Source organism: Perognathus longimembris, chromosome 8, assembly GCF_023159225.1.
Source record: "Perognathus longimembris pacificus isolate PPM17 chromosome 8, ASM2315922v1, whole genome shotgun sequence".
In the NCBI taxonomy this organism is placed as follows: domain Eukaryota; kingdom Metazoa; phylum Chordata; class Mammalia; order Rodentia; family Heteromyidae; genus Perognathus; species Perognathus longimembris.
The window spans coordinates 52,521,401-52,537,994 of record NC_063168.1 but is presented as its reverse complement, the minus strand read 5'-3'; the positions used below and the strand labels follow the sequence as shown (position 1 = coordinate 52,537,994).

At 43.0% G+C, this 16,594-nt stretch overlaps 2 protein-coding genes across 6 annotated transcripts; one reads left to right on the top strand and one right to left on the bottom strand.

Moving 5' to 3' along the window:
- On the bottom strand, window positions 1-8,097 carry Srsf7 (serine and arginine rich splicing factor 7). 4 transcript variants are annotated; one of them, XM_048353095.1, is made up of 8 exons: window positions 7,936-8,095; window positions 4,663-4,843; window positions 4,017-4,193; window positions 3,068-3,142; window positions 2,886-2,987; window positions 1,962-2,015; window positions 1,152-1,187; window positions 1-295 (listed from the first exon to the last, which is right to left on the bottom strand). In XM_048353095.1, the coding sequence occupies exons 1-8, from the start codon at window positions 7,961-7,963 to the stop codon at window positions 241-243; spliced, it is 708 nt and encodes a 235-aa protein (XP_048209052.1). In that variant the 5' UTR covers window positions 7,964-8,095; the 3' UTR covers window positions 1-240. The 4 variants fall into 4 exon arrangements, with proteins under 4 accessions (XP_048209052.1, XP_048209051.1, XP_048209054.1 ...); XM_048353094.1 differs by having other exon boundaries at window positions 2,877-2,987; window positions 7,936-8,092; XM_048353097.1 differs by lacking the exon at window positions 1,152-1,187 and having other exon boundaries at window positions 7,936-8,097.
- Window positions 8,098-8,228: 131 nt separating this feature from the next.
- On the top strand, window positions 8,229-16,314 carry LOC125356538 (tetratricopeptide repeat protein 39B-like). Of its 2 annotated transcripts, XM_048353090.1 has the most exons (3): window positions 8,229-8,594; window positions 12,239-12,333; window positions 14,119-16,314. In XM_048353090.1, the coding sequence occupies exon 3, from the start codon at window positions 14,291-14,293 to the stop codon at window positions 16,112-16,114; it is 1,824 nt and encodes a 607-aa protein (XP_048209047.1). In that variant the 5' UTR covers window positions 8,229-8,594; window positions 12,239-12,333; window positions 14,119-14,290; the 3' UTR covers window positions 16,115-16,314. The 2 variants fall into 2 exon arrangements, with proteins under 2 accessions (XP_048209047.1, XP_048209049.1); XM_048353092.1 differs by lacking the exon at window positions 12,239-12,333.
- Window positions 16,315-16,594: the final 280 nt, after the last annotated feature.

The following is a 16,594-nucleotide window of genomic DNA, read 5'->3' as shown; positions in this document are numbered from 1 at the left end:
TCTAGTTAGAAACATTTTATTTAAATGTGCCAAATAAAAACCCACATTTTCAAACCATAAGATGTTAATACATTCAACAAAAAACATATTTTACTGCTGTGAATTTACAGAGTAATAATCCAGATCCATTCTGATTAGATGGTTGACAGATCTTTCCTAGGTTACACTTTACACACATCACAAATCCCTTATAATAATGTAAACAAAATAGCTTTCCCCTAAAGGGTGAACTTGAGAACTTCAGTCCATTCTTTCAGGACTTGCACTTCTGCGTGGACTTCCTGATGGAGAACGACTAAAAGAAAAACATTCAGTTTGGAACCAATTAGTGTCATTTTAAAATGTTTCACATACATGCCAGGAAAAAACTCATTTCAATAAATTCAAAGGCACAAACTAAATTCCTATAGCAAAAACCTAAAACTTAGAACAAGACGTGTATTTTTTTGCCCTTAATACTAGGCTTTTAAATATAGTTCTCAAAGTAAAAAAAATTTTAGAAAGAAAACTAAATGTTTTCTGGTCACTAAATATGAAGCACTAAGCTAGGCGCTGATGGCTCATGCTTGTAATCCTAGCTAAGCAGGAGGCTAAGATCTGAGGATAGTGGTTTTCAAAACCAGCCCAGGCAGGAAAGTCTGAGACACTTCATCTCCAATTAACCACCAGAAAACCAGGAATGGCACTGTGGCTCAAAGTGGTAGGGCACTAGGCTTTGAGTGGAAAAAAGTTCAGGGACAGCGCCAGAAGCCCTGAATTTCAGCCCCAGGACCAAGAATTTTAAAAAGCATTAGACAGAACAACTTAGTTGCAAGATTCCAATCATCTTCTAAGACCAGTCTTTCACTAGGTCCCTTCCTTTTCATCAATTACCCATGTAAAGAAAGCATTTTGGGGGGGCATGAAAGTTCTACAACTAAGGGTTCATAGGTTCAACTACATCTTAATAATCATAAGACCTTATGGTTAAGTTAAAAAAAAAACAGTAATGAAGGAAAAGCAATCATTTCAGAAATTCAATACTTAATCTATATAGCACCAATTCTCCAAAGAGCTCAAAGACTGCTCTGCTATATCTGCACTAAGCAAATGAGTTCTGCAGAGGCCATACTTGACAATCCTGAGATTTGACAATTCTAAGTTTAGCTTACCTTCTTTTTGGAGATGGCGATCTGGACTTTGATCGGCTGTCAAAACATGAGAAATTCTAGTAAGAGAGAGTACTAACCAATACCTTTCTTATACTCGTAATACTATTTAAATACTATAAACCCCCAAATTGTGCTCAGTGTAAAAATAATATTGAGGGCTGGGAATATGGCCTAGTGGCAAGAGTGCTTGCCTCCTACAAATGAAGCTCTTGGTTCGATTCCCCAGCACCACATATATGGAAAACAGCCAGAATGGGCACTGTGGCTCAGGTGGCAGAGTGCTAGCCTTGAGCGGGAAAAGAAGCCAGGGACGGTGCTCCGGCCCTGAGCCCAAGGCCCAGGACTGGCCAAAATATATATATATACTTATATATATAATATATGTAAAACATATATTATATATATATTGAAGTTGAATTTTAGAACCTACCATTATTTTTCTTTAAAAAAAAAAAGCCAATCTTCCAAAAATTGTGTTTCATAAAACTGAATAACTGAACTGCTGCTTTGGTTCGTTGTGGTTCATCTTTTACATTCATCAGAATGTTTCTATGCACCTGTCAGTTCTCAAAAGGGCCTCTCAATCCCAAAGTCAAACTTCTATTTCTTAACATTCCTTCCTTCAGGAAGCCAATAGGCCATATATAAACGCTCTTGCCTGATCAAAAAAGTTCTTTTTTCAAACACACACATAAGGCTTTGGAGTATTGGATTAATAATTGAATTTCAACAATTCAAATCCCTTTGAACTCTTTGGATATTGGTGCCATATAACTTAGAAAGTTATCTAATCAAATTTTTTTACCCTACCTGCTTCTTGGTCGTGAAAGAGACCTGGATCTTGATCTTGACCTTGACCGGGATCTTAAGAGAAAATCATACAAATTAATCCCCAAGAGTCCTTTACTACTGAGCATCATATTAGGAATATTAGGATAGGGGAACTTTTTTGTCTCATAGTCTAAGGACAAATGACCCAATAAGCTCTGTAATATCCAAGACGTTTTTTTCCAAGACTGGTATGACTTAATTTAAAGGAAATTAAATCAAGCCTCACAGACTTGATCACCATCTCAAACCAAGCCTTAAACAGAATTATTACTTTTCAGGTGATACTATAATCCTGTATCATACATGGTTTATCATGGTTCATGAACATTAACTGCCAACTTTCCAGTGTTCCCAATTCTAATGGGTCTTATGAAGTCAACCAGTTGCAACTTTTTCAAGCTAGCATCTTTTACTTAGAAGCATAATCTGGGGGCTGGGAATATGGCCTAGTGGCAAGAGTGCTTGCCGTGTATACGTGAAACCCTAGGTTCGATTTCCCCAGCACCACATATATAGAAAATGGCCAGAGGTGGCACCATGGCTCAAGTGGCAGAGTGCTAGCCTTGAGCAAAAACAAGCCAGAGATAGTGTTCAGGCCCTGAGTCCAAGCCCCAGGACTGGCCAAAATATAAAAACACAATTTGACGTTAAAACATATGTACCCTAGCTAGTGTTCACTGGAGACTGGTGGTATAATCAAGTGCTCCTACTGTCTCAGCCTGGCAACTACACAGACAGGTGTGAAACACATCTGGCTACAAATTCAACTTTACAACTCAACAAAACTTCTGAAGTATTTCATTTAAATTATGTCCTTTAGTATTATACTCCACTTTGCTGTCATTAAGACAGGACAATCCAACTACAAGTAAGGAGGAAAAAAGTGTTACATACTGGAAATACCTCGATCCTTTTATAGAACCAGACCTAGATCTTCTGAGAGAAGCCGATCTCGATCTACGAAGAGACACAGATCTTGATCGTCGAGGAGATGCTGATCTTGACCTAAAAGTTAAAAGAAATTTAAGTCCATCTTCAAAAATTTCTTTCACTTGTGAAGACTTAACCTACACAAGGTATCTTACCTCCGTCCCCTGCTCCTGCTTCGTGAGCGAGAATATCGCCTTCCTCTGGATCGAGAATGTGATCTAGACCGTGACCTATTTTTCAAGTTAGAAAAATACAAAAAAATTAGACAACAATTCATTTTTAGAGTTTGTGTGCCTCTGCTGAAATCAAATCTCAAAACTATTTAAAATTTAATGTCTCATTTGGAAATAAACTCTGGGCCTATTAGTTGAGTATTTTTTTTTACTACCTAAAAAAAGATTTGTTAAAAGCTGAATTACAATTTAGAATTACATAATATAAAACACCATAATGTGTATTTAAAATAAACCTTGCAAGTTTGCAGGTCGACCCTCTTTGGCCCATGGTCTAGTAGTGGTCTAGAAGATCTAGACGATCTAGAAGTATCTATAGCCGATCGCTGCATCTAGATGTTTTCTTCAATCTAACGACGATCAAACTGACAGCCAAAAGAGCCAGATGAGGCTTGATTGACGCAAGAAGATTTTTCTAGTTGGGAATGTGGTCAATCTGGTGTTCCTCTTTCTAAAGCGGAGGGGGCCCCAATTGTAAGCCAATTTTACTGTTACGGCGATCACCGTCTCAAATTTTCTGCCCTTTAAAGAATAAGGTGAAGCTAGGTGTAGATGACTCGAGGGGATCTGGCCTCTTATGCTGATCACCTCAAGGTCTAGGAGGATCTTAATTGTCGGATTTGCAAGGCGCCTCAGCATATCATAAGGCTCGTGACATTCTGAATCAAGGCGACTGACTCAAACGAAGAAACCTGAAAGGTTTTGACCAGGTTGATTATTAATATATTAACATTTTTAATTAAAACAAAAACTGTAAAATACACCTGTACAATTAACATTCAAGTTTATAGAAAAACACTAATTTCTGCCTTGCTAAAAGAATTACTTTGATTAACTAGAATACCAACCATTCATTTACTAATTTAAATACCTGCTCCTTCTCCGGCGGCTATAGCGATGACAATCATAAGCATAATGTCCTTTTTCGCCACACTCATAGCATCTATCATTAGGATCAAAGGGACGTCGGGCAGGTGGTCTATCAAAACGAGATCTCCGAGGCATGCCTGTTGATAGTTCAACCCTCACTCGAGAACCACAAATCACCCTGTAAAACAATTTTAACAAAATCCTCCAGTTAAAAACTATTCAACCCACTCCCTCTGTCCTTGGCCCACCCTCCTCCTCCAATGCTGGCCCCAGCACCAAAAGCTGGAACCCACAAGCCCATCAGGCTGATGGGATCTCAAGGATGTGTTGTGGAAGGCATCCTTTCCCAAGTTAGGCCTGTGTATTCCCTTCACACTCACAACTACCACCATGATGGCATTTCAGTCCCTTTCTACCTAGGAAGAGACTTGAAGAGACCTTCTCTCTCCCACCCCAAAAAGACAAATAAACAAAATGTTTCAATAAGTCACATATACATGTGACCTCTAAATCTAGAACTCTTAAATAATTTTACCTTTGCTACCTCAAGTAAATAACATGTCTCTAGACTATAGCATCCAAGGTAGGCACACCTAGATGGCTATGTAGACCACAGGAATATTTTCATTTCTTAACATCTCACTTACTTTCCATCTAGTCCACGTACTGCATCTTCTGCATCTCTAGGATCTTCAAACTCCACAAAGGCAAATCCTGGAGGATTTCTGGCAATCCACACAGTTCGTAAGGGGCCATAGTAACTGAAAGCCCTTTCTAATTCTCCTTTGCCAGCACCAGTTCCCAGGTTACCAACATACACCTTCGTTTCTGTTTAAAAACAGGAAAAGAAAGTTAGGCAGTATTTGACTCAAATTGAAATGAACTATTTCCTTTAAAACAGAAACAGACCATGCAAAGTCTGTGCCAAGAATGTGTTTTGTTTTTCAGTGCTGGGAGATGAACCAAGGTCCACCCAGGGTCTTGTGAGCTACATACATTCTCTGATTCAGTCTCCCTGTGCTGCCCAGACTAGCTTCAGGCTTTCACCTCAACTTCCTAAAATGCTGGAAATACAGGGGCACACCACCACACTCAGCTTGGGCAAAGCCTATTATTTAGTGCTCTTTATGAGATCCAATTTAATGTTAAAAGATATGCGGGGCTGGGAATGTGGCTTAGCAGTAGAGTGCTTGCCTAACATGCACATAGCCCCAGACGGACTGTTCAGCACCACATAAACAGTGGCTCAAGGGGTAGAGCAAAAAGAAGCCAGGGATAGTGCTCAGGTCGAGTCCAAGCAAAGACAAACAAAAAACCAGATATGCATCTGATGCCAATGGCTCAGAAGGCTGAGATCAGAGAACCATAGTTCAAAAAAGCCAGCCTGGCTGAAACATCCATCTGTGAACTACCAAAAAGTCAGAAGTGGGGCTGTGGCACAAGAGGCAGAGTGCCCCAAAATGGAGGGACAAAAGGATAACAAATGCAGCAGGGGTACTCACTAAGGCACTGTTGAAAATGAACTATAAAACTTGTAGGTGGGGGCTGGGGATATGGCCTAGTGGCAAGAGAGCTTGCCTCCCATACATGAAGCCCTAGGTTCGATTCCCCAGCACCACATATACAGAAAACGGCCAGAAGGGGCGCTGTGGCAAGTGGCAGAGTGCTAGCCTTGAGCAAAAAGAAAGCCAGGGACAGTGCTCAGGCCCTGAGTCCAAGCCCCAGGACTGGCCAAAAAACAAAACAAAACAAAACAAAAAAAACTTGTGGGTGGAAAACAGGAGGGAAAATCTGGAGACCAAGGAAAAGAGTGACATTGTCCAGAAAGACATGTACTCTTTACCTGACATGCAACTCACCCTTCTGTACATCTCCTTTGAAATGACTAAAAAAAAAGTGCTAACCTGAAGAGAAGACAACTAAGTGTACTAGACAGAGCCCAGGCCCGGAGTTCAAGTCCCAGGACCAACAAGGAAAAAAACCAAACACACACACACACAAAACACACAACGAGTGGCTCTTTTCCATGTGGAAAACCTTTTCGTTTTTTCCTACCCTTCATGATGGAGAAAAATACTTTGGAGCAGTGTTTTTCTAGGCCAAGCATCCATCCATGGCTCACATCTTTAACTCTAGCTACTCAGGAGGCTGAGATCTGAGATGCAGTTTCAGGAAGTCAACCTAGATTCTGACCTACAATTAACCAGCAAAAAAAAGCTAGAAGTGGAGTAGTGACTCAAGTGATAAGAGTGGTACCCTCAGTGAAGAAGCTAAGTGCAACCCCAGGCCATAAGTTAAACTCCAGTGGGGGGGGGGGGAGCATTTTAAAGCTTTTAACAAAAGACTTTTTTTTTTGGCCAGTCCTAGGCTGTGAACTCAGGGCCTGAGCACTGTCCCTGGCTTCTTTTTGCTCAAGGCTAGCACTCCGTCACTTGAGCCACAACGCCACTTCTGGCCATTTTCTATATATGTGGTGCTGGGGAATCGAACACAGGGCTTCATTTATACGAGGCAAGCACTCTTGCCACTAGGCCATATTCCCAGCCCACAACAAGACTTTTTAACCACAGAGATTTAACAATATTGCTTTTTATGGTGACTGAGGCTATGACAAGGGAGTATTATTTTTGTTTGTTTTGCCAGTTCTGGAGCTTGAACTCAGGGCCTGAGCACTGTTCCTGGCTTCTTTTTGCTCAAGGCTAGCCCTCTACCGTTTGAGCCACAGCGCCACTTCTGGCTTTTTTCTATATATGTGGTGCTGAGGAATCGAACCCAGGGCTCCTTCTATAGGAGACAAGCACTTTACCACTAGGCCATATCCCCAGCCCATGGGAGTACTCTTGACATCTAGGGTGCAGAAGCTAGGGATGCTGCTAAAAACATCCATTCATGCTTGGGCAATCCTGGCCCACAATAGCAACAAATACTGAGAAAACCCGTTTTAATACACAGTTGCTCCCAAGTGCTGCAGCAAATGGGGTTTAAGTTTAAATCTCTCGGGGGGGAGAGGAGCCAAAACAGTGAAGTCTGGTAAAGCTAGATTTAGGACCCTTCGAAGCGGCAAAGCCTGCTAACAGCGCAGACGCGTGGAAGAGCATACTCCAGGCCTGGGGCGGGCGGGCCCGCCGGCGTCGGCCCCGCCCCCGAGTCCCGGCAGCCTCGGCGCGGGGCTCGCTGGAAGCGCGCGGGCCCGCGGCGACGGCGGCTTGGGCTCACTGGCGGGCTCAGCAAGGGGCCGGGCCGCCGGAGCGGGTCCGCGCCGACCAGCGCCCTCCTCGGCAGCCGGCCGCCCAGGCGCAGGCGCGCCCCATACTCCAGCTCCCCGCCCCGGAGCCAGAAACCGCGCTCGGCAGAGCTGAAAGGGAAGGGAAACCGGTCGCCAGGATCAGCTCTCCGCTTTTCCTCCCCACCCCCCAACCTACACTGTAACGAGAAGGTGCGGCGTCGCAGCTGCCAGTTTTCCCTCCGCCTCCAATCCCACCCCCGGTTCACCTCAGGGACCCCGTCCGCCGGCCCGCCCCAGTGGCGGGAAAGCGCCGCGGAAATGCGCCACCGCAGTCGTCAATGTGCGCAAAATGGCAGCCGCCGAGGGCGGGGGCCGGGCGCGCGCGCGGGCGGGCGGGCAGGCATCGCCAGGAGGGGCAGCGGCGAAGCCCCGAAGGCCGACCTGCCTCCGGCTAGGCCAGGTCGGGCGACGAGAAATGCACAAGAACACGCAAACCCAACACAAGCACACCGCCATTCCCGTCTCCCGTCGGCCCGCTAACCCCTGCGGCCGCCTCCGGCATCGCATGGCGTGCACAGAGGCCGCCATTACGCACGCGGAATAACCGTCTCCCAACCGCCGCGCCAGCCCTCCCCGGCCTCGCCACATTCCCTCCAGGCCCAGCCCCGTCCTCTACCAGACACCAGCCGCTCACCTCCTCCATAACGCCCATAACGCGACATGTTGACCAGCCCCGCGTGCTCTGCTCTGTAGCTCGCAGCGCCCGGGACTCAAAGTAGTTACGGAAGTCACTGCGCACCGTCTCTCGCCAACGGTCCCGGCGGCACTACGAGGAAGAGTCCCGGCCCGCCCTTATATACGCGGCGGCTGGGATTCTTTTCTTTGCGCATGCGTCATTTCAACGTTCTGCGCGGCACAAAGGAGCTGGGCGGAAACAGCCAGGAAGCGACGCGGAGGGAACTCACAGGCGGCCTCTGGTCGCGGGCGGAGGGATACGTTACTATGGGAACACCACGACCTCGCGGATAAACCTGTGGCCTTTCCCCACGGCGACCAGCTCCCTCCCTTCCCCTCCCCTTTTCCCCCTTTCCTGACCCCTCCTGGTCTCCTTTCCCTCCCTCCCCCTCCCCCCCAGCCCTGACCCTCTACCCCCGTTTCATTTTCCCCAACTCTAGGAACCCTCGGCGATAGGACTCTTGGTACAGGTGCATTAGGTCCGTCTAGGGAAGAATGTAACACGGAGCCGCTCGCCTAGAAGCTGTCGCCGCCTTTCTGTCGGGGGGACCTGGCCTAGTCCGCTACTCAGTCAGTGATCTTTGAGACTCATCCCGAGCGTGCGAGGCTGTGATCAGGGTGAGAATCGTGGTCTTTGCCCTTCAGGCCTCAAGCCCCCGCAGAACTAGTCAACTGTTGGTCACCAGCCGGCTTGGAGAGAAGTCTTGGTCTGATGGACAAAGGAGGCCCCGGGGGTGGAGGGGGAAGGAGTTGACACAACCCTAAACCCCAACAAGTCTTTTTGGCTAATGGCAATTCTGAAATTATCTGTGCCCGAAGCACAGGGTGATGTATTTATTCTCCCCTTCCAGCGCTTTGTTTTTTGTAATCCACGTCATGCACTGATAATTCAACTAGAATTTAAGGATTTAGTCTTTCAGTAGAGATTGGAGCTTTTACTGTAGATACCAAATAAGTGAAGGCCTTTTCTTTATGTTAGAATGACTTAAAATTCCACTTTGATTTTTAAACAATGTATTTGTCAGGTACCGGCAGCTCTATCAATAGTTTTAAGATCTTTTTATCACACACACACACACATACACACACACACACTACACATTACTTAAATACTTGGAATATTACAAGAGTTTAAAATATCACATAAAATAACTTGTTAAATATCAATATTTTTATCATCTGCTGTAACCCAATGTACATAGACGTTCAGTGTCAAATACAGGAAAAGCAGGCCTCCTTGGTGAACAAAGTATGGATTGTCTCTAACTAATGCTACAAATTTTATATGTAGTTTTTCAAATTTTATCAAATTATGAAAGTGATTCATCTGTCTCTAGAAAATATCTAGTGAGAAAATAGACATTCTATAAATATATTTGTTCTCCCAAAATCTCACTGATTTTTGTTTTTATCAACAGGACTGTTCTAAAAAGTATTAATAATTACAGAGGCTTTTATATACTTTCTGAAAAACAGGATTAATTCTGTTAAGCCTCACTAATTTGGCTTTCTTAAAAATTTCCATTAGACTACCATAAATAACCTATTGAAATGTAGTGTCTGTTATACCCCATAGCTTCTAATAGACATCAATAAATATTTTTCATTTTTAATATAAACATACTGTACAGAAGAGAACTTATAAGCAAGCAATGATGTAAATAAGCATTTTTCCAACTTAGGAAAAACTACTACCTGGCACCAGTGACTCATGCCTTTTAATCCTTGTTACTCAGGAGGCTGAGATCTGAGGATCATTGTTCAAACCCAGCCCAGACAGGAAAATCTGTGAGAGTCCAATTAACTACTCAAAAAGCCAAAAATGGTGCTGTGGCTCAAAATGGCAAAGCACTATCCTTCAGAACAAAACTCAGAGACAGTACCCAGAGCCTGAGTTCAAACCCAGGACCAGGAAGAAGAAGGACAAGGAGGAGAAGGGAAGGGGAAGAAGAAAAGAAAGAAAAGTAACTTTACTTTTCTAGCTGCTCAGGAGGCTGAGATCTGATATTGTGGTTCAAAGTTAGTCATTAACTATACCAAAAAAAAAAAAAAAAAGCTGGAAGTAGAGCTGTCATTCAAGTGGTAAAGCACTAGCCTTGAGCAGAAAAAGCTCAGGGACAGTGCCCAGGTCTGAGTTCAAGCCCAAGAACCAGCATACACACACACACCCAAAAAAGGGAAAGGAAAAGACAGGCAAATGTTTTGCCTCATCTCTATTTTTAATACATCTACTGAGAAATGTTCATAATTCTTTTATACATATTTAAAAATTAACTTCTCATTAGCCAAATACCAGAGTACAAAGTATGAGGGGTAGGGAAAGCAACAGGAAAAGCATTTCGTATTTTAAACAACTTCCCTATGAGGTCTTCTAAGGAATACCTGATTGTATTTAAAAGTGTGAAAGGATGAAATCTTTTTTTTTTTTTTTTTTGGCCAGTCCTGGGCCTTGGACTCAGGGCCTGAGCACCATCCCTGGCTTCTTTTTGCTCAAGGCTAGCACTCTGCCACCTGAGCCACAGCGGCCCTTCTGGCCGTTTTCCATATATGTGGTGCTGGGGAATCGAACCCAGAGCTTCATGTGTAGGAGGCAAACACTCTTGCCACTAGGCCATATTCCCAGCCCGAAAGGATGAAATTTTAAAGCCCTAAATTAATCAATTGAGTTGTTCCTTATTTACTGAAAGAATGAGGCCAGAGTGGTAATTCAAGGCTATAATCCTATAATCCTATGGGATTTGGAGATCAGGGAATCAAGGTTCAAGGCCAACCCAGGCAAAAAGAAGTTCAAGAGATTCCATCTCTCAGTGTTATCCCAACTGCAGGGAAAGCACAACAGTTGGGCACAGTAGTTTATTCCTGCCATCCCCAGCAACAAAGGGAGGAAACACAAGTGGGAGGATTAAAGCCCCAGGCTGGCCCTTGCATAAAGCAAGACCTTACCTCAATAATGACCAATGTAAAGAGTGACTGGAGGAGTGGTCCAAGTGGTAGAGCACATTCAAAACCATTAGTTCAATTCCAAGGAAAGAAAGGATATTGTTGAGACTTGATCAGGCTGGTATGTTAACTACAAAGCTAGACTAGCTTAGAGTTTAGCAATTCATTCATTACCATGTTTGGTAGTAAGGAATTCTGTTGTTTTGTTTTGTTTTTTGCCAGTCCTGGGCCTTGAACTCAGGGCCTGAGCACTGTCCCTGGCTTCTTTTTGCTCAAGGCTAGCACTCTGCCACTTGAGCCACAGCGCCACTTCTGGCCGTTTTCTATATATGTGGTGCTGGGGAATCAAACCCAGGGCTTCATGTATATGAGCCAAGCACTCTACCACCAGGCCACATTCCCAACCCGGTAGTAAGGAATTCTGTACTTAGGAATATTCCAGTCATGAAAGTAGTGTACGTGTATGGGGGTGGGGTAGGACAGGGTAGCTCGGACTCCAGACCTCAGTGCCATCATTCAAGGCTGGAATACTACCACTTGAGCCATAACTTTATGTCTGGATTGGGGGGGGGGGGGGGCTAGAGAGAGTGCTAGTCCTGGGGCTTGAACTCAGGGCCTGGGTGCCATCTCAGAGCTCTTTTGCTCAAGGCTAGCACTCTAATACCTGAGTCACAGCTCCACTTTGGCTTTTTGGTGATTAATTGGAGATGAGCGCCTGAAAGACTTTACTGTCTGAGCTAGCTTTGATCTTCATCCTCAGATCTCAACCTCTTGAGTAGCTAGGATTACAGTCATGAGCTACTGTGCTGGGCTCTACTTCCAGCTTTTTTGTTGGTTAACTGGGGATAAAAGTGTCACAGGCTTTTTGCCCAGGCTGACTTTTAACTGCAATCCTTGGATCTCAGCATCTTAAGCCGCTAGTGATGCCCAACTTATAGTTTTACTAAAATAAAATTTAAAAAACCAACACTATTTTACTTAGTACGTATGATGCGCATTGACTTCGTTTCAATTTGGCTGGACCACAAAGTGCCTGGACATTTTGTCAGAGTCAGTATAGATGTGTCTGTGAAGAGTTTTCTGAATGAGATTAACATTTGAGACAAGAAGATTGCCCTGCCTAATGTGGGTAGTCTCATCCAATCATGTGGATACCTCAGTAGAACTGAAAGGCTGAGTAAGAGGGACTGCCTCCTGCCTGACTGAGCTAAGACACCATCTTTTCTGGTCTTCCAAATGGAACTGAAATTAGCTTTTCTTAGATCTCCAGTTTTGCAACTTTGGAGCCTGAGATTAACACCACTGACTTTTTTGGTTCTCAGGTCTTCAGGTCTTCACTGGAACGACCTATCCCACTGGCTTTCCTGAGTTTCCAGTTTACCTACTACAGATTGTGAGACTTCTCAGCGCTAGAACTGTGTGAGGCAATTATTTACAATCCTTACAATAAATCTTTACACTAAGTCAATAAATTCTTTACAATAAATGAGGTGGACATGTTGATGAGCATATAGGTTTTCCATTGGTTCTTTTTCTCTGTAGAACCCTGAGGCGTTTACAGTACAATGTATTGTGTCATAAAGGATTTTCCGAGGAGCCAGGCATCTGGTGGCTTATGCCTGTAATCCTACTCAGGAGACTGAGATTTAAGGATCAGTGTTCAAATCCAGCCTGGGCAGGAAAGTGTGCAATACTCTTATCTACAATTAATCACCCAAAATAGAGGTGTGGCTCAAGTAGTAGAGCACCATCTTTGAGCAGAAAAAGCCAAAAAGGGCTGAAGGCCCCCAAGTTCAAGCCCCAGTACCAGCATCAAAATTAAAAAAAAAAAAACCTAAAACTTTTCAAGTCAATAAGTATTCTACAACACTGTAATGCTTGAATAGTATACAATTTTCTCAGTATTTTTTGTTGTAAGAAATTTGGATTGGTTTCCATTTTTATGTTAAAAAATGCTGATATGAATTAATTTGTATAGATTTATATCCTTGATTTTTTTCTTTTCTTTTCCTTTTTGGTGCTGGTTCTGGGGCTTGAACTCAAGGTCTGGGCACTGTCCCTTAGCTGCTTTTGCTCAAGGATAGCATTCTACCACTTGAATCACAATGCCACTTCAAGACTTTTCTGAGATGAGAGTCTAATACCCTTTCATTCCCCGGCTGTCTTCAAACTGTGATCTTCAGATCTCAGCCTCCTGAGTAGCTAGTATTACAGGCATGAGACACCAGCATCCAGCTCTGTCATTATTTCTTTAAAATAATTCCACAAGTGACATTTCTAGATCAGACTGGGCACTGATGGCTCAATTTGTAATTCTAACCACTTCAAAAAGCCAGAAGTGGAAGTGTAGCTCAAGTGGTAGAGCTTGAGTCTTAAGGGAAAATGCCAAAGGAGAGCCTAAGGCCTGGAGTTCAAGACCCAGGACTGGCGTGCGCATACACACACACACACACACACACACACACACACACACTCTCTCTCTCTCTCTCTCACACACACACACACACACATCCTTTTAATTTATACAGCTTTCTCTTCCAAATCATGTATGACTGGCTACAACGTTTAATTTCAGTAAGATCGAGTTTTCTGTGAAAATACATGCAAATGCAGTGATGGTATTAAGGAAGGAATTTCCTCAATTCCATAATTAGTATTCTTTGGACAATTCACAACTTCCCTCATCTTAACTAGCTATATCCTTTTCCTTCTAGAAAGCTTTCTTATTGAGAGGAGAGCTTTTATGGGTATCACAGTACAGTTCTATACCAAAATACATGAAAGCATGATTTTATGAAATTGATATATGAGAGAAATTCTTAACATGAGAATTCTGCTTGTAAAGGGTTGGGTTTTATAGTGTTTTGAGGGTTTTTTGTTTGTCAGCCATAGGGCTTGAACTCCAGGACTGGGCGTTGTCCCTGAGCTCTTCAGCTCAAAACTAGCACTCTACTACTTGAGCCACAGTACCACTTCTGGTTTTCTGCTGGGTAATTGTAGATAAGAGTCTCACTGACTTTCCTTCCCCTGCTGCCTTATCCTCAGATTTCAGCCTCCTGAGTAGCCAGGATTACAGACATGAGCCACTGGCGCCTCGACTTTTACAGTGTGTTAAGGGAATGTTTCCTTTTCTACATTCCAAATAATTTGCACTTTTCAGAAGCGCATCTAAATAATTTTTTTTTCTCCTTGTCTGATGCAGATGAGAGTATCCTGGTGCTGAACCACATAGCTAGAGATGCTCTTAACTCCATTTTAAGAGCAGCACCTCAGACTGAACTTTGTGTAGAAGAGACTGGTCGAGAGACAGCGTCTATACATTGCAAGCCCATCACTTCACTTCAGTACTTCCCATTTCTAAGGGTAAAGCCAATATGCCGCTCATTCTAGGAAAAACAGAAAATGAGCAGAAGAACAAGCTAAACATGTCACTCACCCTAATTGGAGGAGAAAATGGTCACAAGGCCAAATTCAGTAAACAGAATACTCTAAACAAAAAGGAAAATGATCAAGAAGACAAGTTTGAAGATGCCTATGAAATTATCCCTGTGGCATCATCCATGAATCTAATATCTTCCTTGGAAGAATGCACAACTGGGTTGTACTTATTCCTAAATAACAGATTTTCAGAGGCAATAAGTCTCATCCATCCATGGTCTAAAAACAGCATATACCATGCCCTAATGTACAGTATGCTTATGATTGTCAGGGCCATCCTGACTTTTGATCCACAGGATATTGAGACTGGAATTTCTGTCTCCAAGGAAGCATTGAAAACTTGCAATAATTTCCGCAAAAGACCTAGAATAATGACTTTATCATATCTAGTGAATAGGCATGGATTAAAGGCTGTCAACGAAGAAGAATTGCATGCAGAAGTCTGTTATGCTGAGTGCTTGATCTTGAAGTCCTCCATATCATTTATACAAGATGACAGTTTGCTTGGTTTTTTTAAAAGCAGCATCAGCATTGGGTCCAGTTATCAGATATACAAAGACTGTGAACACGTATTAACACTTATGCCAAAGAACCAAAGCAAAGCCCACAAACACCTGGATGGAGGGATAAAGTTTGGACTTGGAGCATTCAATTTGATGTTATCGCTTGTGCCACCAAAGATACTAAAACTTCTCAGTATCGTAGGCTATTCTGGTAATAGAGATCTAGGCTTGGCTTTGCTTCATGAGAGTGCATCTGAACCCCATATAAATTACATCTTAAGTGTTTTCACTCTACTCTTTTATTACAACTATATCCACGTAGCTTTTGGTATTGAAAAGATTCCCTGTCCTGCTACAGAAAATCTCTTCCTTGTCTACCTCCGCAAATTTCCAAACTGTGTTGTACTTAAATTTTTTCATGCACGTTTTAGCATGCTGAAAGGCAATTTTGAAAACGCACAATTAAAATTACAGGAGTGTATTTTTACTCAGAATGAGTGGAAGCAGATTCATCATCTCTGTTATTGGGAAATCATGTGGTGCCACATTTTTCTGCAGAATTGGAGGCAAGCATTCCATTATGCCAATCTCCTCTCTCAGAATAGCAAATGGTCTAAGGCAATATACGTGTACAGCAAAGCTATATTACTGGCTTTGCTCCCTTCTGATTTTGCAAAATCAGCAAGCGAGGACATAAGCTCTCTCTTCTTAAATGTGGACAGCCTGAGAATGAAAATTTTAGGCAACTCTGTGCCGATAGAAAAGTTTGTGGCTGAGAAAGGTCAGCGCTATGGTACTACTTCAGGCTGGTTTACAGCACAGCCCCTTCTGGAATTCATTTATGCCTGGAGTGGTTTCCGAGTCATGAGCAAAAAAATAGAGCTTATTTCAAGCTGGCTATCTATAATTGACAGAGGAAAAGATCTTTTGCAAGAAAATCCAAACGAGGAGTATGGTACAGATGACATCAGTTTATTAAATTTACTTAAAGGTCTATGCCTGAAACACTTAGGAAAATATTTGAAGGCTGAACACTATTTCAATCGTGTTCTTCAGAATGAGAAATTGTTAAAATATGACCACTATTTGGTACCATATACTTACTATGAACTGGGAATTCTACACTATCTAAATGGAAATTACGCCAGTGCAACCAAAAGCCTGGACAACATCAAAAACTATAAAGACTATTCTATGGAGGCCCGATTACAGTTTAGAGCTCATATAGCCCTTGAACAAATAACCAAAGAAATGTAATTTAAACACAAAGTATGCTTTTATTTCATAAAGCGGAATATCTACAGTAGCAAGGTAATTAGTAGACTGTTTCTTCTTGAAAAAAAGAAAACACATCCCAACAGGTGGCAGCTAAGAATATGATTAGTAACAAGAAAGAAATTGGCCATTTCCCCCCTTTTCCCTTCTCCTTACCCATAAAATGTAATTTGACCAGCAAATGGAGTGATGTATGTTCTTGAAAAAGGAAAAGCAAATGATATACAGTAAAAGTTCTCTTTTTCTGTTACAAATTTTTCAAAACTTCAAGGGGCTGGCCTAGTGGCAAGAGAGCTTGCCTCGTATACATGAGGCCCTGGGTTTGATTCCCCAGCACCACATATACAGAAAACGGCCAGAAGTGGCGCTGTGGCTCAAGTGGCAGAGTGCTAGCCTTGAGCAAAAGGAAGCCAGGGACAGGCCCTGAGTCCAAGGCCCGGGACTGGCAAAATAAAAAATAAA

What these genes read in the sequence shown, in the direction of transcription:
- Srsf7 (XM_048353094.1), bottom strand. Translation starts at nt 7,963, where the DNA reads ATGTCGCGTTATGGGCGTTATGGAGGAG. An exon ending in AGCCGCCGGAGAAGGAGCAG is followed by an intron (nt 3,143 to 4,016) that starts GTATTTAAATTA and finishes CTTGAAAAATAG; the next exon opens with GTCACGGTCTAGATCACATT. An exon ending in AAAGGATCGAGGTATTTCCA is followed by an intron (nt 2,016 to 2,876) that starts GTATGTAACACT and finishes TTTTCTCTTAAG; the next exon opens with ATCCCGGTCAAGGTCAAGAT.
- LOC125356538 (XM_048353092.1), top strand. Translation starts at nt 14,291, where the DNA reads ATGCCGCTCATTCTAGGAAAAACAGAAAATGAGCAGAAGAACAAGCTA.